Source organism: Elephas maximus, chromosome 13 (genome assembly GCF_024166365.1).
Source record: "Elephas maximus indicus isolate mEleMax1 chromosome 13, mEleMax1 primary haplotype, whole genome shotgun sequence".
Classification (NCBI taxonomy): Eukaryota; Metazoa; Chordata; class Mammalia; order Proboscidea; family Elephantidae; genus Elephas; species Elephas maximus.
Genome location: NC_064831.1, coordinates 13,999,689 through 14,025,382, shown reverse-complemented (window position 1 = coordinate 14,025,382; position 25,694 = coordinate 13,999,689). Strand labels below are relative to the sequence as shown.

General features: G+C 41.2%; 2 protein-coding genes across 2 annotated transcripts in view; one reads left to right on the top strand and one right to left on the bottom strand.

Annotated features, from left to right (window-relative positions):
- The window catches only part of TMA16 (translation machinery associated 16 homolog), a 71,388-nt gene extending 58,965 nt beyond the window's left edge, over positions 1 to 12,423 (top strand). The window contains exon 7 of the mRNA XM_049852690.1: positions 12,128 to 12,423. Within this exon, the coding sequence (XP_049708647.1) occupies positions 12,128 to 12,236 (109 nt within the window). The 3' untranslated portion in view covers positions 12,237 to 12,423. The remainder of the gene's footprint in view (positions 1 to 12,127) is intronic.
- Positions 1 to 25,694, bottom strand: part of MARCHF1 (membrane associated ring-CH-type finger 1) — a 115,591-nt gene that overhangs the window by 12,247 nt on the left and 77,650 nt on the right. The window contains exon 3 of the mRNA XM_049852688.1: positions 12,419 to 12,566. Within this exon, the coding sequence (XP_049708645.1) occupies positions 12,419 to 12,566 (148 nt within the window). The remainder of the gene's footprint in view (positions 1 to 12,418; positions 12,567 to 25,694) is intronic.

The window sequence follows — 25,694 nt, the reverse complement described above, 5'->3', positions numbered from 1 at the left end:
CTTATTTCTCTAGGATATATACCTAGAAGTGGGATAGCTGGATCATACGGTATTTCTATTTCTAGCTTTTTTGGAGGTGCCATACCATTTTCCATAGGGGTCGTACCATTTTACAGTCCTATCAGGAGTGTATAAGAGTTCCAATCTCCTCACAACCTTGCCAGCATTTGTTATTTTCTGCTTTTTTGATCAGTACCATTTTTTGCAGGGTGAGATGGTATCTCATTGTAGTTTTGATTTGCTTCTGTCCAATGGCTAATGATCACTGCACCTCCTCATGTATTTGTTAGCTACCTGTATGTCTTCTTTGGTGAAGTGTCTGTTCATGTCCTTTGCCCATTTTAATGATTGGATTGTTTGTCTTTTTGTTGTTGAGGTGTTGAAATTTTCTATAAACTTTAGAGATTAGACCCTTGTCAGATATGTTGTTGCCAAAAAATTCTTCCCAGTCTTTAGATCCTCTTTTTAGTCTTTTGGCAGAGTCTTTTGATGAGGATAAATATTTAATTTTTAGGGGGTCCCAGTAATCTAGTTTATCTTCTGTTGTTTGTGCATTTTTAATTATGTTTGATAGTCTGTTTATGCCATAGATTAGGAACCCTAGCTTTGTCCCTGTGTTATCGCCCAGGATCTTTATAGTTTTAGGTTTAACATTTAGGTCTTTGATCTATTTTGAGTTAGTTTTTATGTATGGTGTGAGGTATGGATCCTGTTTCATTTTTCTGCAAATGGATATCCAGTTTTGCCAGCACCATTTGTTAAAGAAACTATCTCTTTCCTATTGAATGAACTTTGACTCTTTGCCAAAGATCAGCTGTCCATGGCTGGGTGGATTTACGTCTAGGTTCTCAATTCTGTTCCATTGATCTATGTGTCTGTCATTGTACCAAGTGGTTTTGATTACTGTGGTTGTATAGTAAGCTCTGAGATTGGGAAGTGTGAGGCCTCCTACTTTGTTTTTCAGTAATGTTTTAGTTATTTGGAGTCTCTTTCCTTTCCATATGGAGCTCTCGTGGTATAGTGGTTAAGAACTCAGCTGCTAACCAAAAGGTCAGCAGTTTAAATCTACCAGCTGCTTTTGGAAACCCGATGGGGCAGTTCTACTCTGCTATGAGTCAGAATTGACTTGATGGCAATGGGTTTTCCTTTCCATATAAAGCTGGTGTTAGTTTTTCCATTTTGTTAAAGAACGTTGTTGGGATATGGATCAGGATTGCATTATGTCTATGGATCGCTTTGGGTGGTATTGACATTTTCACAATGTTAAGTCTTCCTATGCATGAGCATGGTATGTTTTTCCACTTACGCAGGTCTCTTTTGTTTCTTACAGTAGTAGTTTGTAGTTTTCCTTGAATAAGTCTTTTATATCCCTGGATAGATTTATTCCTAAGTATTTTATCCTTTTTGGGACTATGGGAGATGGTATTGTTTTCTTGATTTCCTTTTCACAGTTCTCCTTATTAGTGTAGAGGCATTCAACTGATTTTTGTATGTTGATCTTGTACCTTGCCACTTTGCTGAATCCTTCTATCAGTTCTAGTAACTTTCTTGTGAGTCTCTGTTATTTTCTATGTATAGGATCATGTCGTCTATGAATAGGGATAGTTTTACTTTTATCTTACAATTTAGATGCCCTTTATTTCCCTTTCTTGCCTTCTTGCGCTGGCTAGGACTTACAGTACAATATTGAATAAGAGTGGTGATAATGACCATCCTTGTCTCATTTCTGTTTTCAGGGGGAATGCTTTCAGTTTCTATTAGGAATAATTTTGGCTGTTGTTTGATGATTGGGTTCAGTTCCTTGTTTGCTGGCTCCATTTTCATGCTAGTAGCAGCCATCTTCTGTCCGGTTTCTAAGAGAGGAATGTCCGGTAATGATGATGTAACTACACTGAGACCCCTCCCTATCACATACCCGTGTAATTGCCACACTGTAACCAAATCTAAGAAAGAGACATACACACTTTTAAGTCAGTCATCTTACAGAGCTTGGCACAGGAAGTCCTTCTTACAAGTTCAGCTATAAGAATCCATGCTTCACAAGTTCCCATCACCAAGAGCTCTGCCATAAAATGATCTACCACCAACTGAGTAATGTCTTTCAGTGATCTAAGCTTGTAAACACCAATAAAGTAATGTGTTTCATATCCATTGTTTTCCCTCCTGTAAAAAGTCACTGTTGAGTTGCCATTTTGAATTACTGTATTCTACCACATGGAGTTCAGTCTATTCCCAGCTGGAGCTGTCTCTCTTCTTTCAATAAATCTCTCAATTATTTTATCAGAGTACAGATGGTTACTCTAAGACAAGGGATATTGGTCTGTAGTTTTATTTTTTTGTGGTAACTTTGCCTGGCTTTGGTATCAGGATTAAGCTGGCCTCATAGAATGAATTAGGGAGCATTACTTCTTTTTCTATGTTCTGGAATAGTTTGAGTAGCATTGGTGTCAACTCTTCTCTGAATGTTTGGTAGGACTCTCCAATGAAGCCACCTGGGCTGGGGCTTTTTTCTGTTGGGAGTTTTTTGTTTTTTTTTTTTTAAATGACATCTTCAATTTCTTCTTTTGTTGTGGATCTGTTTAGGTTTTCTGCCTCTGTTTGTGTTAGTTTAAAATGACTCAGACTTTTACTCAATTTCTTTGTAGTTCAGAACAGATACCCCCAAACCTCCACTAGGATTTCCTTTATTATAGTTAGACTTTGCAAGGGCTGTTTTCATGTACAAAATCCCCACTTAAGGGTTATAGATTTTATTCCTAAGAATCAGCTACTTTAATTTTTACATCTTTTCCGTCCAATCTTAAGGGTTATAGATTTTATTCCTAAGAATCAGCTACTTTAATTTTTACATCTTTTCCATCCTAACTCAGGTAGCTGTTTCATTCCCTTGAGGCATCAGGACTGCTGTCTGTTATCCTCTTTGGTCTCAGTTTTCTCATCCATCAGAGCTTCTTGCGGTAATAACCCCCAGTTGACTCATGGCTCCCTGTAAACATGCCCTTCGGTAGTCCCCTCCCACGTGGACACCGGCCTTAACCATGTAACTTACTTTGACCAGTGGGACAACAGCAAACATAGCATGAGCAGAAACTTTAAAAGGGTTTGCATATTGTGGCTTACTCTCTCTTGCTGCTCTTTTAAACACTGCAGCTACAAAGAAGGCAGGCTCAGGTTTCTAGATAATGAAAAGCACGCGGCCAATCACTCCTGTCACAACAGCCAACAGCATGCCCACTGCCAGACATGTAAAGGAGGCCATCATTGATCATCCAGCTCCCAACTGCTGTGCCAGCTGTCTGCAGACACATGAGTGAGGCCCACAGAGATCAGCCAGGTTGGCCTGGACCAGAATTGATGCCCAACTGATCTGCAGAACTGGGAGCTAAATAAATGGTTGTGGTTTTAAGTTATTACATATTGGGTTCCTTTGTTATATAACAAAAGCTCACTGATATATCACCTAAAATGTAGGTAATGATAATATTTACCTCAAAGTGTTGTTAGAGTAAGTTAAATGCATTAACAATTTTTTTAATGCATAATTTTTTAATTTTAATGCATAGAAGAAAACCCTGGTGGCACAGTGGTTAAGTGCTGTGGCTGCTAACCAAAAGTATGGCAGTTCGAATCCACCAGTCACTCCTTGGAATCCCTATGGGGCAGTTCTGCTCTGTCCTATAGGGTCCTTACGGCAACAGAATTTAGAACACACAGAAAGCACAATGTAGATAACAGTTGTTGTTATTGTTGTTATCTGAGTGATCTGAATACTATACACCTTTAGCTGACCAAACAGTAGATTAAGAGCAGAGCTTTCATTTACACTTACCGATAAGATCTTTCTGCTTCACTGGGCTGCAACCTTTGGGGGTCCCGCCTTGACTTCAGGTAATGAAAGCCCCCAGAATCCAGGAGGGGAGACATGCAGTGAGAGGCCAGGCCAGCCACTAGCACTTAGTCAGCACTACAGCTTCCACCCTGTGCCCCAGGCGTCCCTACAGTTATCATCCCTTCAGCAGGGCAAAGTCTCAGAAATTCCACCAACAATAAATGAAAAGGAACCTAATGCCAAAGTAGCAACTGACTGTATGAGATTCATTAGGAAGCGTTTACGCCAAATGTTCAGACCGTGATGTCAATGGGCTTTTTGTAAGCTATACCCACTGGGCCCTTTCAGACTCATTTACTTTCCAACAATATTGTTCCTCTGAAAATATATTTCCCTTGGTAATAGAGTAGGGTCCCCATCCTTCTCCAGTGGAAGCATATAGGCTAGGTTGCCTGTGACATCTTACTTTTTTGTTTACTGTTTAAATTGAATCGGATAAACTGGAAGGCCCCAGGTGGGTGTTTGTAATGTATCTGGGGGACAGGCAAATTACTCAGTTCCTTATTTTTAAAACAAGTGACTCGATGATCTCTAAAGTCCCTTCCAGTTTTTAAATTTGAATTCTCTAAGTATTCTTTATGTTTTATGTAGCAGATCACGTGGCTGGAGACACCTGGAGTACGTCTAAAAGCTTTTTTAAATCACCAAACAGCATTACCTGCCTCATTTAACAGCTGCAGGGACAGTGCATATTTAGAAAAGCATCTCACTGGCAGGTTGGGATATTTTTGGTTCTTTGTGCACAGTTACAAAATGTGTCGGTGTAAGGCTGTGTGTGAATGGGGGTTTTGGTTTTCCCCTGTATTTTTATTCTGGTTGCTTCTTTCAGTTGGATACATTAAAAAAAGTTTCACATATTCATAACCTTTTTCTCAACTTATTTTAATGGTAATTTTCACTGTGAACAAGCATGTGTGATGCATGTGCAGTATTTTTATAAAGAGAATGGTTTCATTTATCTGATACAAGGTCAAGTTCATGGTGTCTTTGAAAAATGACTCATATAAATAACCTTTAGAGGACACTCAATCCAGCTTTCTTAGTTTTACAAATTAGAAAACTGAGCTCGAGAGTGCTGAAATATTTTATTCACGATAACTAGCCAGTGATTAAGGCAGAACTAGAGCCCTGGCCTTCTGACAACTAGCTCAAGCCATGTTCGTTATATTTGGGATGTTATACGCCACATGTAATTGTTTTCAAAGGGGATGTTTAAATAACACTGTCGGAAAAGAAATTGTATGGATTGTAAGGGAGTGATTTTTAACCATACTCTAAGCGATGGTAACAGCTAACGAGTATCGCGTGGCCATAGATCTTGGCCTGAAGAGTCAGCCACAGCCAGCCAACATTTTTGAGCCCCTACTAATACCAGGGTGCTCTCCAAATACGTAATGGGGCATGACCTCTGCCAGGAGGAGCTTACAGGCTCACAACAGAGTCAGGCATGTAAACAAAATCAGTTTGTTATGCTAGTCCCTTGTGGTATACATATATTTAAACAATCTGGGGTACCTACAGTCTCTTTAATGAACCAAAAAACCCAGTGCCGTCGAGTCGATTCCGACTCATAGCGACCCCTTAGAACAGAGTAGAGCTGCCCCACAGAGTTTCCAAGGAGCGCCTGGCAGATTCGAACTGCCGACACTTTGGTTACCTGCTGTAGCACTTAACCACTATGCCACCAGGGTTTCCAGTCTCTTTAATAGATAGTATAAATTTATTTATTTTTTTTGCTATGTATTTTGTGTTTTGTTTTTAACACACATGATACACTGGATCATTGTTCTAGAATATGTAAACATAAGGCAAAAGAGAACAGTTGGCAAGAAGGTGTTAAATTTTCAAGGACCAAGAATGGAGCCAGAGTGCTATCTGGCGTGTCATGCATATTTAATCTCTAAGAACACCACTGTAGCACATATGAAGGATTTTTCCCCTTCCAGTATTGCCATTGCAGTTCAAAAGATTTTGTTGTTTTATATTCAACCTCAATTCTGGTTGATGAAGAACAATTTGTTCCTCTTCAAATAGTTTTGAAGGTTTTCAAGATAGATTTAAAATATTTTGACATTTAAATTATACAGTATTTTTCAACAGCTTTAAAAGTTCCAATGTCAAAGGGAGATTAAAATGATAACAATGCATACAAATGCCCCCACTATCTTTAAGTGTATCCTTTGGAAAGTAAGGTTTTAAATATAATTTGAACATAAACCTTAGGAACTTAAGTGCAGATGATGGTCTTTACAAAAGTCACTACAGGAAGGAGTGGTTTCCACTGAAGTCGTCCAAGTTAGTAGCTGTCCCACTGGCAAGTGGCTCTGGAGGAGTAGTTATGGGCACAGCTTTTTTTTTTTTTTTCTAATTTTCTACAGATACTACACCTTTTATTGCCTGCATCCAGTGTGGATGATTCTTATCACCGCCCTCCCCTTAGTACAGACACCACTGTTGCTCTCGTATATTCTTTATTCAGATAGTATCTTAACTAATCGCTGTGTGAAGGGTCATGTCTGTCTCCAGAATGATGGAAGCATTACAGGGATCAATACCTTGTCTTCTGCCTCCTGCATCGCACTACTTTCACATGACCAGGGCACCACTTCTTGATAAGTGTCTTGCTTCCTAATTCAAAAGCTCTGAACACTAAAGATAACTGTTACTCATTTTCAGTTGTCCTTACAGAACTGAAAATAATTAAAATAGATATAGGGCAGAAACCTGATCCTTGAATATCATTTGATCTTTTTTATTAAGAAATGCTGAGACCAGTTAGGAAACAGACCCTGAGCCGGGGGCTGTGCCAGCAAAGGATTTTGCAGGATAACTTTGGCCAGCAGACTGCAGGCAAAATGGCAAGCCTCCGCACCCCCATCCTAATTTCCCTGCTTACAGATGTTTTTTAGAGAAACCAGCTGAAACCAGATGCCTGCGCATGTGCTCTGAGACAATCAGTGACCTGAAGTTAAACCTGAGCTCTGAGAAACTAAAAATCACCGGACTTCAGAAGCAGGGGTCCATCTGCTACTTCTATGCTAATTCCTAGCCCAGCCCCACAGTAAATATACATGCCACTTCCAGGAATTTAATCAATATGTATGGCTTCCCCTTTTCTGCATAGCATAAAAACTCCCTCCAGCCCGTTGTTCGGGGAGACAGAGCTTTGAGACGGATCTCCTTGTCTTCTTACGTGCTGCAAGTAATGAACAATGTCTGCTTTCAATCTGCGTGAGTCTTAGTTATTCTTAACCAGAGTACAAGTGGTGAACCCACTGTGTTTGGTAATAGTGTGACAGAGGGGTCTGAAGGACAGTCCATTGCAAGGTTGGAATCTGGAATCCTGCACCCACCCTGAACTGAGAAAGAAACAATGTTTTGGAGAAAATTCTAAAAGAAAAATAAAAGATGGAAAAGCTTGGGCATAAGGCATTCACACTATTATTCCTTCTACAGCATTGATGGGGCACCTTGCCAGTCCCAGACACAGTGCTCAGTACCAGGGATATGGCAGTGAGCAAGACAGACGGAGTCTGTTTTGTTTTTCCTCATACCAAAGGAAGATCGCATTGCAGTTGTGATAATGGAAGCTTCATGGAAGGCAGAGCTCTTTAATATAGCTGCATGTTAGAATCATCTAACAATAAAGCAAAAAGGGTTGCTGTCAAGTCAGCTCTGACTCATGGCAAACCCCTGTGTCAGAGCAGAACTGTGCTCTATAGAGTTTTCAATGACATTTTTTGGAAGTAGATTGTCAGGCCTTTCTTCCAAGGCACCTCTAGATAGACTGCAACCTCCAGCCTTTCAGTTAGCAGCAGAACACATTAAACATTTTCACTACCCAGGGACTCCAGATACACATAAGAAGCTCTTTAAAAAATATCATTGCTGCAGCTCCACTCCCAATAATTACATCTAAATCTCTGTGGATAAAACCCAGGCTTTGTAGTGTGGTCTGGAAATCACACAGGTGATTCTAATATGCAGTCAAGGTGAGAATCACTGGGGGTGGGGTAGGGTTCGTGCGTGCTGCTCAGGGAGCATGTGCTAGGGTTCTTAAACTTCAGTGGGAATCAGAATCACCATTAATGCTTGTTAAGGCACAGACCGCTGGGCCCACCCTGAGGGCTTCTGATTCAGTAGGTTTGGAGTTGGCAGAGGCTGAGAGTTTGCATTCCTAACAACTGGTCAGGTGATGCTGATGCTGCTGGCCCAGGGCGCACTTTCGGAAACACTGTGGTAGGAGTAGTTCACGGAGCTGACCTAGGTTTCCCAGAGGAAGTGATGCTTAAGATAAACCTCAGAAGCTAAGTCGGGGTGAGGGAGGTGTGTGAGATTCTGTGAGTGAGGGTTGCATGCGGTGGTGGAAGGGAGAGGCTGCAAGGAAATGTTTCCCACAGAGGGAACAGCTGAGCAAGGTTCTGGAGGTTAATGTGAATATTCCGCAGAGTTGTCTAGAGCCAGGTCTTGGGGAGCAGCAGAGGCTCATTAAGTAGTTTGGGTTATATTTTAAGAGTAATGGCTAAGAGGGGATAGGACATGATTAGACTTGTGTTTTTGTAAATTTTCTATCATTACAGTATTGAGCATGGGTTGAAGAAGGGTAAAATTGGAGAAAGACCAATTAGGCCACTGTTGCAGATCTCAAGTAACAGATGATAGTTCACACAAGAAAGCTGGCCGGAAGGAGAGAAGCAGATGGATGCCAGAGGCACAGGAGTCAGAATTAATAGGATTTGGTGATTGATTTAAGGGAAAAGTGAGATGGAGGAAGCTGGGAATGGCAGCTGGATTTCTGTTTTGGGTTACTGGCTGTGATGATGCCATTCCCACATATATTAGAGTGGGAAGGAATAGTGGATCATGAGTTTGGACACGTTGACTTTGGGGTGCCTGGAAGACCTTCAGGTGGAGGAATTCAGGAGCATGGCTTGGAGTGTAGTAGGAGCTGGAGGTAAACCTGGGGGTTGTTAGCATAGAGAAGACACGGGGATACTCAGAGAGAGAAGAATGGGAGGAAACAAGGGGCCCTGGGTTTCCTGGGTTCTGGAAAGGCCTTGGTGGCTGCAGTTGAGACAATCATGTCTACTGTAGGATAAGGGATAACTATTCACTCACATCGCTTAGAAGGGGGTTGAATAAAATGAATGTTAAGAGAGGGGTCCACATATGGGTGACACAAGCTTGCTTCTTGTTACCTCTAGGAGAGGTGCCTTTAATCCTTTTTCCCCTCACATGTCCAGACCAGCTTTGGGCAGAGGTGTATCTAAGGTATAGCAGGTATGGCACGTGCCCTGGGTGCCATTCAGCAAGTTGAAACAAATACTTTTCTACTTGAGAGCCTCCATGGGTCAAGGCAGACTGTGATCTTGCTCTGCTGAGCGTAGAAAGAGAAGAAACTGAAAATAATGCCTTTGAGCACATCATAGACTGATTTTGATCAGCGAAAGCAGGGAAGGTGCAGTTGTAATGTTCAGTAGTGCCATGATGTGTTAAATAAAATGTTAACAAGCTTAACTTGTATTTTTGAGCTGATATTATGGGAAAGTTATCTAAAAGAGGGGTGCCAGGTAGTTGGACAGGGGCATGATTTTCGTGTCTGCCATAGGTGCTGTTTTCCCTCTGGGTCAGGGTGACCATGGGGAGAAGGCAAGACTACATCATCTCGGGAAAAGTTTATAGTCTTAAACACTGAACCCTTGAGTTAAGCATCCAAAAATACTGTCCCGGCTATCAGATATGCCCTTGATTTCTAGGAAACACTTGAGGCCTCAGGTAGTACAGGTAGTCCCCGACTTATGGCGCATTCAAGTTACAACGAACTGCACTTATGACCGTCTTTTTTTTTTTTTTTTGGTACGCCTTATCGTTAATAATATGTTACATACATGTTGTAGTTCATAATTTGCTGATGTTATCATTCTCAGATGTTCACTCAGATATTTATAGGTAATGTTCCCAACCTCCAAAGACAAAGATCAGATTCGTAAAGGTACTGATAATAAAAGGCAATGGTAACGAAACCTAAAAAAAGGTATTCATCGTATGTCAAAACTGACTTATGACAGAGCTGCCGGGACGGAACCGACAAGGGAACTCTTGAGTCGTGAGCCAGGGACTATCTGTGGCGGGTGCAGTAACATGGGGTAGCTTTTCCATACATTCACGACTGCAGCATCTGTAGCACTTTCTGGTGCTTGGCTTGGGCTGTTACCTATACCTCTAAAAAAAAAAAAAAAAAAAAACCTCTACTTATGGTTAAAAAAAAAAAAAGTCCTACCCTCAAGGGATTTATTTAATAGGGAAGTAATAAGACATTTTTTAATCAAGCATCTCAGGAACAGTGCATAATGTAATTGCAAAAGATGTAGTTTGATATAAATTATATATAAATGAGTTAATGCCTATTTTTGTAGTATTTGGACTTCAAGAGGACTTTCAGAAGAGGACAGTGGAATCTGCCACTCTGTCGCCTCCCTCCCCTTCCCTCCAGCCACTTGTCTCTTGTACTCACCCAGCCCCATTTGGCTCCGAGGCCGGAGAGCAAACGCTGGTGTGCGTTGCTGCCACCGTGAGGACAAGCGGGGGAATGGACGCCCTTCCTTCCTGCACTTAGGAAATGAGACAAAGACACAGAGCCCTGTCCTTTCTTGTCTACCTTCCTTCCTTTACTTCTCCCCCCGCCCCCCCCCTTTTTTTTGGATGAGGCATGAACATTTTTCTTAACACTACAAACTTACAATATTATCCTTTGAACAATTTCTCCGTTCAAATTCACCAGTGGTTTCCCTTTTTTTGGCTGTTTTGCACTGTCTTACCAACTATGACTTAAGTTCTATACTGAAGCTCATAGAGCCAGATGCGAAACAGAGTTGAGTACCCTCAGAGGTGAAAATGAACAGTATTTATAGTGACTGTGTCTCCTATTTTTGCCTATGGTTTAAATGACCTATCCATTTAAAAGTTAGAAAACACCATAATGATTTTTTAAAATAATATCTTATTGAGTTTTTGGTGAATGTTTACACGGCAAGTTAGGTTCCCATCTGACAATTTCTGCACAAATTTTCAGTGACAGTAGTTACATTTGTCACAACCTGTCAACATTCCCTCTCTCTCTTTTTTCTGAAGTTTCTACATGTACAATTTAATGATACTGATTACATTTTTTGAGTTATGCAAGCATTCTCACCCTTCTTTTCTGAGTTGCTTCTCCCTCATTAACCTAAACTTACTGCCCCCTAAGGTTCCTATCTCATCTTTCAAGTAGCTGTTCTCAATTTGATCCCGTATAGGTAGCTTTTAAAAGAGAATAATGCTAAAGGCAGACATTTCTTACTGGTTAAACGAAACTATTGTTTGGTTTTAAGACGATTTCAAAGAATATTTTTGGTTTAAAGATCATCTCGGTGCAATAGTTTCAGGGGTTCATCCACCCTGCATGGCTCCAGGAAGTCTGGAGTCCATGAGAATCTGAAATTCTGTTCTGCATTTTCCCCCTTTCGTCAGGATTTCTATGGAATCTTTGATCAAAATGTTTAGTAATGATAGCTGGGAACCATCCAGTTCTTACGGCCTCATGGCAAAGGAGGCAGCTGTTCATGGAGGCAGTTAGCCACACATTCCATATCCCCCTCCTATTCCTGACTCTCCTTCTTCCTCTGTTGCTCCAGGTGGATAGAGGCCAATCATTGTACCTTGTATGGTTGCTTGCAAGCTTATAAGACTCCAGGCACTGTGCAATGAACTAGGAGGTAGAACAGAAGCACTGAGCACATTATTAGGCCAGTTAAGTGGGGTGTCCCATGAAACCATAACCCTAAACCTCCAAACCAAGGAACCAAATCCCATGAGTCGTTTGGCTGTATGTAAGTAGCCTCGGCAGCTACTCTTTTTCCTTTGCTATTGCTGTAAATATATCTATCACACAACCTTTGCCAATTCAACTTTTTCCAATGTACAGGTTATTGACAGCAATTACAACAATCAGCTGTGCAACCCTACCCTTAATTAATGAAATTTTCTGAACGATTTTTAAACATCTTTCTTTGCACACTTGACAACATCCTTCAAAATCAAACTTAGTGTCACTCAAATTTTCAAATCATAATCTACCCTATGAAATATATAGTACACACTCATGTTATAAAATGTTCTTATCTTATTCACACTTTAAAAGAAGCAACGAAAACTTTTTTTTTTTTTTCTTCCCACAACTGTCTGTGTTTTTCCCAGCAGGCAGAACCTGGTCCTTGTTCAGCTCCTGAGAAACCTGAAGGGGCATATGACGTCTACGTACTGCTTCCTACCAAGTTTTACCTGGACTTTTAAAAATCTCACATTTTAATTCATTGCTTTATAGTCAGAATATTAATAACATAACCGGAGGAAGCTCAGCTGCCACCGCTGAGAATGGTTTTGCTACTGTGTCCCAAATGAAGACCTAAACTGGGGCAATGTCTTCTCTGTCCACCTCTGGACCTCGTCATTAGCGTTCAAGATGAAAAAAGACGAAAGGCGTGCTCTTACCGTTATCATTGCCTTGCTTGATTTCTTCCGCTGTCCGGTCTATTAATACATACAAGGACCAAACCACGCAGGTGATGGCAATCACGTGAAATGTGACGGAGCAGAATATCTTCCGCCTTTCACTTGTGGTCATCTGTAGTTTCTCCCACTGCAGTTAAACAAAATCATAAGAAATTGAATTTTAAACCAAGAAATTTTGCTCCTTGTTTACTGCCTAGGCATAGTTCATTAGTGAAAAGGAAATATGAAATATTTGCAATTTCAATATTTAATATCAGATGACTCTGTAATATTTAAAAGTTCATATTTGGAAAGAGAAATTTTAAGGTATATACAACTTAAATATATATTAAATTGAAAACAAATATAATCTCCTTTTCTCCAAATGAGCTAAATCAAGTCATTTCTGTTTTGCCAAGTCATAGTTTCCTCATCTTTAACATTAACAGGTAGTTTTAATATTCTACAATTTTTAGAAAATGTTTCTTTTCAGGTGTCTGCATGTCACTGCTCTGTGGCACTAGGTTTTAAGCCTGTAGTAAGGTAAGTCAGGAACCTGAGTGCACAAGTGGTTTCCAATTGGCTGCTAACCTAAAGGCTGTCGGCTCGAACTTACCTAGAGGCTCTGTGGAAGAGAGGCCTGGTGCCATGAGTGTAATCGACTTGACAGCAATGGGTTTGGTTTTTGTTTTTAAGGTAAGAGTAAAGGTTGTAAGTAATAATAGGCACTGCTTTCCTCTTGGATTAATATATAGCCTGATACAGTGTTGCATTCTTGACTGTATACATTTAACAAGTATTTAAATGGCTGGTTGGTATCTGAGAGAGAAAGTCAACATTTTCTGTTTACAGCTCTGCCTAGAAGAACAAATTTTATCATCTGGGCAACCAGTGGACTTGTGCTAAGCAATCCCAGTTTGTCACTGCCACGATGACAGTACCAAGTCTCACAACCATTGTCCCTTAATCACACTCCTCAGAAAGTTGGGGCAGGTTCCCTCCGTCTGGGAGAGGAAGAGGACCACCATTTTTACATTAGTGAGTTCAAGTTTACTTCAGGGAATATGTCCATTACTTAAAGTAATAGATTCTCAAAGTAAATTTTAAAAAGAACTTATTTTTGTCGTTGAGAATACCTGCAACAAAACATACATCATCCATTTCTACACGTACAATCCAGTAACACTGATTACATTCTCCAAGTTGCACAACCATTCTCATCCTCCTTTTCCAAATTATTTGTCCACGTTAACAATCTCACTGCCCCTAAGCTTCCTACCTGACTTTTCAAGTTGCTGTTATCAATCTGATCCCATATAGATAATCCTTTAAAAGGGCACAATGCTGAAGGCAGACATTCTTAACTAATTAAGCTAGACTATTGTTTGGTTTAAAGAAGGCTCTAGGGAATATTTTAGGTTTAAAGTTTAAGGTTTAAAACTTATCTAAGGGTGATAGTTTGGTGGTTCAGCTAGCATCCATGGCCCCAGAAAGTCTGGGTTCTATGAGAATTTAAAAAGAAATTTTTCATTTCTAGCTCCAGTATCATTTCATTTCTTGTGTTAAGATTTGGGTCTTTATTTTTCTTTGCATAATTCCCATAAGAAAACAAAATCACAAAGCTCTAATGAGAAGCGAATTCATGTGCTAAACTTTTAATTATCCACAATTCTTTATTTATAGTCATTATTAAATACAGCAAAATCTTTAGAGCTTCAGAAGACCTCTCTCCTCTCTCCCTCCTGTCTCTCCAACAGAAATACACAATTCAATGAAGGCGGAATATGTTACCTAAAGTCTGCCACCAACTTGATGTATACCATAGCTTTTATAAAAATTTCATACCATATCTGTGAAAGATTGATTTTTTAAAAAATCTGGTTTTATTAATGATTTAATTATCATCTGAATAACCTATATAATCGTAGAATATGATTATCTGGCAATTGCTTTTCTTGATTTAATAGATATTGCCTGGATTATCACAGTATTTAATACGGCCAAATAGAAAGTGCAGGATGGTGCAGAAAAGCAATTCTGCATGTTTGAATTTCCTAAATGTCCCAAAGTGAATGACAATACCTTTAGTAACACATTCATATCAAATAAATCCTCATCTGTAAAGCTGACTTAAAAAAAAAACTTAAAAAGTTGGACCTCTTAAATCTAGGGAGCACTTGGGTGGTGCAAATGGTTACCATGCCAGACTGCTAACCGAAAGGTTGGAGGTTCGAGTCCATCCAGAGGAGCCTCAGAAGAAAGACCTGGCGATCTACTTCAGAAAAAATCAGCCGTTGGAAATCCTATGGAGCGCGTTCTTCTCTGGCACACGTGGGGCTGCCGTGAGTCAGGATATACCCAACAGCAACTGGTTTCCTAAATCTAAGGCACAGTTTGGTGAAATAGTGAAATAGCTGGACCACGCTTCTCTGTGGGTCAGAGACAGGAGGCATCAAACCGTTTTAAAGACTCCTTCTAGCTCCAAACAACAGAACCTTTGAAGGTGTCACCTCTAAATATCAGTACCATTGTAAGAAGTGAAAAAAGGTAAGGGAATCGTCAAACTTTTTTTTTTTCTTTATCTTTACATTCAGAAATGCAGTAGCCTGCGCACAAGTAAATGTGGTACAACAGTGCCCTCTTCTGAGTGATTACATTATTGCGACACTGTTCAGTACCTGGCACCAGCAGAAATGAACTTGTTTTACAAATTGTTCATTCATATCCTTGCATTTTCAGGTTTATATACAAAATTTCAATAAATTTTGCAAGGCCTGACAGTGAGGAACTATGGGGAAAAAAAGGGGGTAAAAACCTTAAATCATGGTTCCACCTCTTATTTGAACAAAGCTGCCGTGAAAGTGCCTTCGTACTTGTGGTGATGACATTCCATGCCGGTCACAAAAGGTTTTGTCACAAAAAGCAGTGATTGTACAAGATAGCAGCAACATGGATTTGAACATATTAATGATAATGAAGATGGCGCAGGACCCGGCAACGTTTGATTCTGTTATAGGTAAGGTGGCCACTGAGTGGGAGCCAACACGACACCTAAAAACAACAGCAAATCTGTACAGATATGTATGGGATTTGTTCTCTTCTGCCTATTTTATAAAATAATTTTTGGCTTATAACCAATATGTGGAGAATCTAAGTGTACGTAAACAGCAAGTTTGGCGTAGGTCAAGGAGCTTTGGCTGTGAGTTCTCCGTAACAGCCACTGTTGCACCTCCAGGGCTGGCTGCTAGAAGAGCCTCATGGGGACCACATTTCTGGCAGAGCTGTTCTAATGTAGTACTTCTCAAAGGATGGTCCTCTGACTAGAAACATTGGCATCACCTGGGCACTTGTTAGAGATGTAAATTCTTAAGCTCCAGTCCTGAGATGACTCCGTTGGCTTCTTTCCACAGGGCACTAAGCAAATGCAAAGCCTTGCCCTGTCACTGATGAAGGGCAGCTCTCTGCCAGTGGAGCGACTGGCTTTTGCCTTGTTTTTTACCAGCAGGGCAGCAAGAGCCATCGCCGTTCCTCTGAAGATTTTTTCGATTTCCGTCAAAATTTAGACCTCGAGCCCATCAGTGTTTGGGGGGCACGTGTCTCTCGTGATCACGTGAAGCTGGTTGAGATGGTAAGGAGGTAGCCCCGTTTTCCTTCTCCAAGGGACCGGGAAAAGGAGGCACCCCAGCACACCACCAAATCTATCACACCTGTACACTGTCAACCTGTCCTATCCTCCCCAACCAGCCTTTAAGTTTTCTTTTATACCTTCAAAATAGGGGTAAACTAAGGCTGGCAAAACCCGCTTCACCAGACCATAGCACCTCCTACATGGGTGGGCGTGCACCTGGCATTAGGGATTACAATTCCTGAGCCTTTGGTACTTGTTTTATGGTTCTTGGCCTTTGATCCTGTGCTGAAAACCCCAAGCAATAGAAAGAATTGGACTTAACTCTGTTATTCACGTAGAAATATGTAATTAATTTTTCTGAAAAGATTTCTGAATTGCAGTATAAATGGATTCAAACATTGTTTCTGCGAATTTTTCTGTTTTTCTAGTTAAATCAAACTGTGTAGTACAGTATCAAGTGTTCTAATTTAAGTTATTTGCATTTGTATTCTATCCTGAAATATAATTTGAAAAATACTTCTTGAATGTTTTTGAAAATCTTTGCACCAGTGAAGAATAAAGGCAGTTTATTTGTACCATACTTAAATACATGTGGCAGGGACTACTTTGCCAAATCCATTTTTTCTTCTTCTTTGGCACACTTTCACCACACTTTCCTGCTTATCACGTGACCCAGAATTATCGCCAAACATATATAATGATAGAGCAAACAACTGCCACTGGGGGCGCGAGGGCCAACCAGTAACTGGCACCAAGACAATTTTTTTTTTAAGGCACAGCCAGACCTGGAAGTCCCCAGCCAGCCAGCTAGACAGTTTTGGTCATTTCATTAACCCGACATAAATGTAAAGAGAAATTCTGTTTAAAAAATTCTGACCCTACTTATCATACTATACCAAGATCAAAAGCAAACCCACTGCCTTCGAGTCAATTCCTACTCGTAGCGACCTTATGGGACAGAGCAGAACCGCCCACAGGGTTTCCAAGGCTGGAAAACTTTAGGAACGCAGACTGCCACATCTTTCTCTGCTTATCATATCATATTAGGGTAGAGTTTTACTGCATGTGAGTGAAAGTAGCACCTGCAATAGCAAGCCCGAAGTTCGTTACATCACCTACGTGCCTGAGTAAGATACACTGTGCTGAAGGAGAGCAAGTAAACTTTGCAGAAGTTCTGGGGCCTGCCATGTTGGGGAAATTTCTAGAGGGTCCAATGAGCTGAGGCAGTGGTCCTCAGAGCCTTCCCCAGCAGCAGTAGCAGCATTAACCCGGGAAATGCAATATTTGGGTCCCACCCCAGACTTACTGAGTCAGCAACTCTGGCAGTGGGGCCCAGGATTCTGTGTTTTACCAAGGCCCCGGGTGATTCTGATGCAGGTTCGAGAACCACCGGTGAATGAGAACACTTGGCAGAGTTCTCTGGTGGCCTCAATGGGGTATGTGCTACAAGTAGCACTTGTTACTCCCTGTGGTGAACTTCCCAGGGACAGGAATCAACAAACCAACCTGGTTATTTGCTGTGATGGAAATATTTTAGGGTGACTGAAAATTTTCAAATCAGGGAATTTTTCCAAAATAAAATCTAGTAGTTTGGAGTTAGCTTATCAATCACAGAATCAAACTGTTGCCTTTTTTTTTTTTTGATGATTCAAATTAGTGTTTAGCTGGCGTGAAAGCTTGTATTAGTTCCAATTTCAAATATTTTAGGAGAAAACCAAACAATTTTTAAACATTTATCTCTTGAGACTTTGTTGAATCCCCAAATTCATAAATATGCCTATGGGAAACAATTTCCTTCCTGAAATGCATTAAAGAACACCAGGAGAAAAATGCAACCTTTTCAGACTTTTAGTAGAATATACTGCAGGCTTGATGATGAGTTGAAAACAAGAACACCATGTTGAGATGCAGACGCCAGGCAGCTGGCTGATGTCACTGACTGGGACACAAGTCAGGAAGTGTGCATGATGCAAACTTGCCCCTCAGCCAAATTACAAATTACCAAGTGCATGGAACTCCACGCTTTCTTACAGAGTCATAACCACAAATGTTATATCCATAAATGCCCTGTGAATCTATTGTAATTTCCTGGACAATCTTTTTCCCTCACTGGTTCTCTCTTCCACTTTTGATCCGCCAATCATCAGTTATTTGGCATCTTGTATGCATAGTCCAATGGGGAGGGACATTGTGCATTTCTGGCTGAGTGCAGCTCTTCTCTTCTCTTCATGGTAGAACAAGAGAAAATGGTCTACTGTGGAGGGGTTAGGACCTACATCCTAAGAAATTATGAGCATGAATGATGAGGAGATGGGTCATGCTTCCAAAAGAGCTTGTGATGTCTCTGGTTGAAATATAACTGTTCAGTTAGCAGCTATCATCTTGGGGCAGTTGGAGGCCACGTTGATGCAGAGTTGAGGAAGTAGTCACTAATCCATTATCTCTGATACCCAGGGCAGGGTAAAGATAACACTGCACAAAATTGTCAGTCTTACTGAAAAATGGCTATTTTCCCACAAGCAGGAGGAGTCCGTGGAAACCTGAAGTCAACGGCTTCACTTTGCTGCTCCTCAGCTTGAGTCTCCATTTGCAGAGCAGCTGAGGAGCGGTCACTACTGAACACGGAGGGGAAGTGGTAACACTATTCACTGCTGGGAGTCCTTCCTAGTTAGAAGCAGTCTCCAGCCGTGGCTGTCTTAACAGAATCCCCTGAGGAGAGAGTTCCTGGTATGTAAGCCAGGTATACATTGAGTCCACCACTGAGGAATGCGACTACGCAGTATGGCAGTTTGCTCCATCCGTGGTCCAAGGCGGTATAGCACGTAGTACTTGTCAGGAAAGAGGGATCTGGGCTCAAATTCTCTCTCTGCCACAAATTACTGAGTGGCCTCGGGTGAGTTCCTTTAACTTTCTGCCCTTCAGTTTCCTTGTCTGTGAAATGGTGATTATAGTACCTACTTTACAGGAAAAGGTCTAAGTGAGTGAATGCATGCAAGCACAGAACAGCACTAGGTACTTAGTAAGAATTCAATAAATATCGGCGATTTTCATAACTTGGAATTTGCAGCACTACGACCATTTGACTTCGGTGGTTCTTACCTTCTAGATTAATGCATCGTGTTGATAACATCACTGAAGGATGAAGAAGGGGTGAACTGGGATTTTTTCACGCAGAATTAAGTTGACCAAAGCCCCCTGTCTATTTTCTAAATACAAATAGATTTTTCTGAATACTGTGTCTCATAGCAGGGGAATACAGCCTACGTTGTTAACTATCTGGACAATAAGAAGGGTGAGTGGATGAGTTACTGTGCACGTACTAAGCAGAATCATTGAAAAGACTACACAATGACAGCTTCTCTTCTGTTAAGATTGAAAAAAAAATCACAGCTTGGGTGATACGTGACGCAGTAATTTTTCATTTTTTTAATCTAGAAATTCAGTTCAAAATTTTACATTAAGGCTTCATAACATTTGGGCGATGGATTATATGAAAGGTTATAGGGAATCTAACATTCCAAGGAAACTGAAAGCATAATGTGGGTGTGTTGGCTATCAGTACGTCTTCCTGGAGTAACTAGAAGGTGGAAGGCGTCCTGACTGGAAAGCTCCCAGATATGCCCCAAGGCTGCGATTCTGACCATTTTAGTGACTACAAAGCTCAAGACGCTACCTGAGAATGGATAAGAGACAGAGCCTACTCATTTCTCAAAAATTAACAGGTTCCTATGTAGCGTGGCTGTTAATGTTTGCTTTCCTAAAAAAATTTGAGACCTGACAAGGTAGTAATACTAAGCAAGAAGGAGTCATATTACTTTATAGCACTTACAATAACACTTGGAACAGCCAGTACTTGTCAGGTAGACTCTGCCCCATGAGGACGCCACGTGTGTCAGAGTAGAACTGTGCTCCATAAGGTTTTCAGTGGCTGATTTTCCTGAAGTAGATTGCCAGGCCTCTCTCTGGACTTGCCTCTGGTTGGACTTGAACCTCCAACATTTGGTTAGTACTGAGTGTGTTACCTGTACCATTTGGGGACTCCCTCCTTCTCCCTTCTCTACCCTGCCAGACTGGCAAGCTCCCAGTGTGGCAAGAGCAGCACCTGTATAAGACCCCTTCCCTATGTCTTTCTTCGTTTTCCATCTTGATCAAAGCTGACATCCCCCCTGTCCTCTGGAGTCCAGTCTTTCATTTCTCCTTGGAAACAGAGATTTACCATTTATCTTTTCTTGCCCCTTCATACTTTCTCTTTCCATAGCGTCTTTCCTTCAACCTTTTAATACACTTCAGTTTCTTCTGTACATTTTTTTTCCCCAAAATATCCCTCTACCTGCAGTCCCCCGCCCCAGGGACTGCTGTTGTTGCAGTTGCTGTTGGGTTGATTCTGACTCCTGGGACCCTGTGTGTGCAGAGTGGAGCCGCTCCATAGGGCTTTCAAGGCTGTGGTCTTTCAGAAGCAGATCAACAGACTTTTCTTTCAAGGCGACTCTGAGTGAGCTTAACCACCTGCGCCACCAAAAGATGCCGCAATGATAGCCCAGTTTCATTCTTTTCATTTCCAAACTGATTATCTCCACTGGAGACAATTTCATTCTGACTTCTGCCTCTACTGTCTGCCTAATATTCTGCTGAGATCAACAACGACTTCAAATTCGATTAACCAATCAAATTTAGTCCTGCTCTTACCATGCTTATTTGTCTTAACAGACACTGGTGATCACATCCTTCTTTGACAATTTCTGGTTGGCTTCCCTGACCCTGCTCTCCCCAAGTCTCCTCCTATCTCTCTCCCTCATCTCAGCCCTTGGCGTGCACGGCCCCTTATCGTGCCCTTGTTCCTCCTTCTCCCATTGCTCTGTCCAGATCCTGGGCAAACAGCTTCTTACTTCAGACGTAATCTTATCCTGTCATTCCCTCCACATTTTAGTGAAATATTTCTATACCTTCGAGCACACGGGAGGTCACATGTGTGAGGTAACAAAGGGAACATTAAGAAGCTTATGTCGCAAATAAAAGAAGAATTTGTTAAATCAGCCTTAAAGTGCTTAGCATAGCCTTGTGACTCATTTTAGCTAACTTAATCTCAAACTTTATTGAATGTTAATGTCTTTATTTCTCTACTGCCATTAAGGGGCCATTTTCATTGGTCTCTTAGTTTGTTCAGAATTACCACGTTCTCCACCCTTAGTTAACACAGCAACCCAGAACTGCCCCAAGCCCTTTCTCAACAGATATTCACAACCGTCTGATTCCACTCCCAATACCGAATCACGTTTATTATGACAGGAAGGAGCCTCAAGCAATCAGATGTTCTCAACCGTTATTATTATTATTTTAACATGAAATTGCTAACATTTAATAAGGGATCTTACCAAAGTGTTTTAGCTAAATTGGCAAATTCTGGATTGGGATCTAGTGTACTGATCATAAGATATTTCCTCCTTGAGGTCAGCACAACTGGACTAAACCAAAAACAAAGAAATTTCCTGAATAAACCAAATGCTTCAAAGTCCAGAGTAGCAGGGGCGGGAGCCATTCTGGTTGGGGACCGTGGTTTCGGGGGACATGTAGGTTAATTGGCATAATAAAATCTATTAAGAAAACGTTCTGCATCCCACTTTGGTGAGTGGCATCTGGGGTCTTAAACACTAGCAAGCAGCCGTCTAAGATGAATCAATTGGTCTCAAATCACCTGGAGCAAAGGAGAATGAAGCACATCAAAGACGCAAGGTAATTATGAGCCCAAGAGACAGAAAAGGCCACATATATCAGAGACTACACCAGCCTGACACCAGAAGAACTAGATGGTGCCCAGCTACAAGCGATGACTGCCCTGACAGGGAACACAACAGAGAACCCCTGAGGGAGCAGGAGAGCAGTGGGATGCAGACCTCAAATTCTCGTAAAAAGACCAGACATAATGGTCTGACTGAGATTAGAAGGACCCCGGAGGTCATGGTCCCCAGACCTTCTGTTAGCTCAAGACAAGAACCATTCCCAAAGCCAACTCTTCAGACGAGGGATTAGACTGGACTATAAGATAGAAAATGATACTGGAGGGGAGATGAGAAGGCACAAGGGGACAGGAGCTGGCTGAATGGACATGGGAATACAGGGTGGAGAGAGAGAGTGTGCTGTCTCATTAGGGGGAGAGCAACTATGAGTATATAGCAAGGTGTATATAAATTAAAAAAAAAATTTTTAATATAAATTTTTGTATGAGAGACTGACCTGATTTGTAAACTTTCACTTAAAAGCACAATTACAAAAAAAAAAGATATTTCCTCCTCAATATCCTCAAGAGAGTAAGATGTATATGTGTATTATGTTTTAGGATTTACAAGTAGGGGTATAAAGAGAGGTGAAGATGTTCACTAAAGTTATAAGGTCGGTAAGTGACAGAGGTTGGGCTACCATTCCTTTATGGCTCAGCTTCCATTCCAGTGTCCCTCCTGGTTACAGTGCAGGTCTGAGACTTGGCTGATGTGCACCATACGGACGGCCGTGCCAGCCATCTGCAGTCAGCCTTATTCTGATTGGTGCTGACTCAGGCCATTCTGGTTGTCGCCTATATTGCATGGCACTCCTGCTTTTCAGTTTTGGATTAAGTCTAAGTACTGACCTTTGGTATTCTAATCAGTTAATTAGAACTAAAATCATGGGCAAGTTACCCTGCAACTAAAATTTTTATAACTTTCAATGAATTTTGAATGTGTAGGTCAATATCAAGACTTAGGGTCTCCATCAGCAGACCTAAAAGTGAGAGAAAAAAATGGAAATAAGAGAGGGAGGGGGAAGGAGACGAGGGACAGGTAGAAAGTGGTTTCTCTGGTGAGGGTCCCCAGGAAGGACCTCTGACACTCAGGGGCCTCATTGCCTACAGCTGTAAATCCTCACTATTTAATACACGCCAAACCTTTTGAGAAAAAATATTTTGAAACTTTGTATTGATTTGCTTGTCCCATCAGAGTATGATGCAAGGATCAGTTACTAAAATTGTGACTGGGTGGTCCTAGTGGAGGCACAATACACAGGGCTGATGCAGACATGTGTCAACCACCAGATGAGAAACTGTTCAAGTGCAAAAATGCTAGTACAGCCAGAAGCCAAGAGAACAAAGGAGATGATGGAGAGAACAATGACTGGGAAAGGAGACCTGGGAGAAGCCGGGGACCTGCGGGAAGCACGAAGCAATAGTCAGATCAAACAGGCAGGAAGCCACTTGACCAACAAGGCGGTGGAGCGAAGGGACTGAAAACCCAGACTCTGCACAAGCAGACTGGCATTAGAGGTCCCTTGGAACTGTCCGACTTGAGGCAAGTAACCCTGCTTAAGCCTTAGTTTCCTCATTGGTGAAATTGAGATGACAATGCTATCTCTTGCATTGGATTGCCATTAGGAATATATGAGATGATGTATGTAAATACTTAACACATAGCAAGCTGTCAAGTAAGCCAGGGGTCACTAACTGGCTATCCACGGACTCCAAGGGCACACAGATAATTTATTTGGCCCATAGTGGTCTTTATAAAAAATGATCATTCTTTGAATTTCTTTAAATGTAACATACTCTTGGTTTGCCTGAAATCCCCCCACTCTCTCTTATTCACACCTACCTGATTCATTTACAGTACCTGCCTGGCAGTAGGGTAGTAGTTAGCTGCCGTTGAGTTGGCTCCAATTTGAGGTGACCTTATGTATAACTTTTCTTTATGTATAACAGAATGAAATGTTGCCTAGTCCTGTGCCATCTCCATGATCTTGATAAGTTTGAGCCCTTTTTTGTGGCTATCCTGTCAATCCATCTTAGTAAGGGTTTCCCTGATTTTTCGCTGACCCTCTACGAAACGTGATGTCCTTTAGTAGAGATTGGTCTTTCCTGATGACATGTGCAAAGTAAGCAAGACCAAGTCTCACCATCCTTGCTTCTAAGGAGCATTCTGATTTTTTTTCTTCTACATCTGCCTGGCACCCTTTGGCATTTGAGTTTGTGACCTTTGAAATAATTTATAGTCCTTGTTAGTATTTGTTAGTATTAGTAAGCAAAGATCTGCAGAGAAATGGAAGCCACAAAGTACAAGAACAGATGCTTCAAACTTTAGGGGTCTTAAAAAAGCTGTGGATCTTATGGATCTACGTGAACAGGCATCAGAAGGGCTGTTATTGTTGTTGTTGGGTGCCATTGGGTCAATTCTGACTCCTAGAACTGCTCTATAGGGTTTTCTTGGCTGTCATCTTTATGGAAGCAGATTTCCAGGTCTTTCTTCCACAGAGTCACTGGGCGAGTTTGAAACATCAACCACTAGGTGCTAAAAAGATGCCCGGAAGAGAGCAAATGGGTGATCCAAGTTGTTTTGATGCCCTAGGAAGAGTTTGTTAGGAAAATGGTGTGCAAAGATATTAACTTTATGGGCATCAATATTCTAAAAACATTGTGGCCATTCAATCCAGAGCTGGTTAAATATTTGCATAAAACAGATTATATTTTATTCAGTTGACTTTATCAGGATTAAAAATTTCTCTTTCTACCCTATAGGCAGAGTAGAACTGCCCCAGAGGGTTTCCAAGGAGCAGCTGGTGGATTTGAACTGCCTACCTTTTGGTTAGCAGCCAAGCTCTTAACCACTGTGCCACCAGGGCTCCAAAATATATTTATATTACATATTAAAAGTATATGGTAAATATGTATGATTTGATGTTATGTTGCAAAAATAATATTTCTTATAAACCTTTTCCTGGTCTTCCATTGTTTTCTTTCAAGGAATTCGTGAAAGAATTTCCTAAAAGTTTTGAACAAGGTTATTTACAATACAGGAAAAAGTGTGCTGGATAAAACCATCCACTAGAGGGTGGAATGATATCACATATGAAATTGATTGGCTAGGAAAAAAGTGAAAGAAATGGAAAAAAAAAAAAAAAGCCTATTTTAGTAGTCTGTTCTGAGTGGAGGAGCCCTGGTGGCGCAGTGATTAAAGTGCCTGGCTGGTAACTAAAATGTTGGTTGTTCTATCCCACCAGCTGCCCCGTGGAGGAAAGATGTGGCAGTCTGCTTCCATAAAGATTCCAGCCTTGGAAACCTGATGGGGCAGTTCTACTCTGTCCTACAGGGTCACTGTGAGTTGGAATTGACTGGACAGCAGTGGCTTTGGGTTTTGGATTTGGTCCTGAGTGGAGATACAATATGTGCTCCTTAGGCCACCTGTATTGGAATCATTGGGGTAGTAGTTAAAATGGCAGATTCCTAGGTTCTGTCCCAGATCCCTAGAAACAGAATATCTGGGGTGGGGGGTCTAGGAATCTGCATTCTACGTAAGCCTCCCTCACCCCACCCCCAAGCCATTTTCGTGCATGCTGAAGCTTGAGAATTCTTCTGTAAGGGAAGAAAAATTTAGGGAAACATTTTAGAGAGGTGGTGTTATTTCTAATACTTTTTCTCAGGGGTTAAAATAACCCCCTTCCGCCCCAAAACAAAAACAAATCTTGATTGATTAATATTGCGATATACAAACACAAATTATTTAAAGATTTAATTATTGTTTTTGTTGTTATCTTGTGCCATGGAGTCAATTCTGACTCACAACAACCCCAAGCACTTGATTACTAGCCAAAATGTCTGCGATTGGGACCCACCAGCTGTCCCGTGAGAGA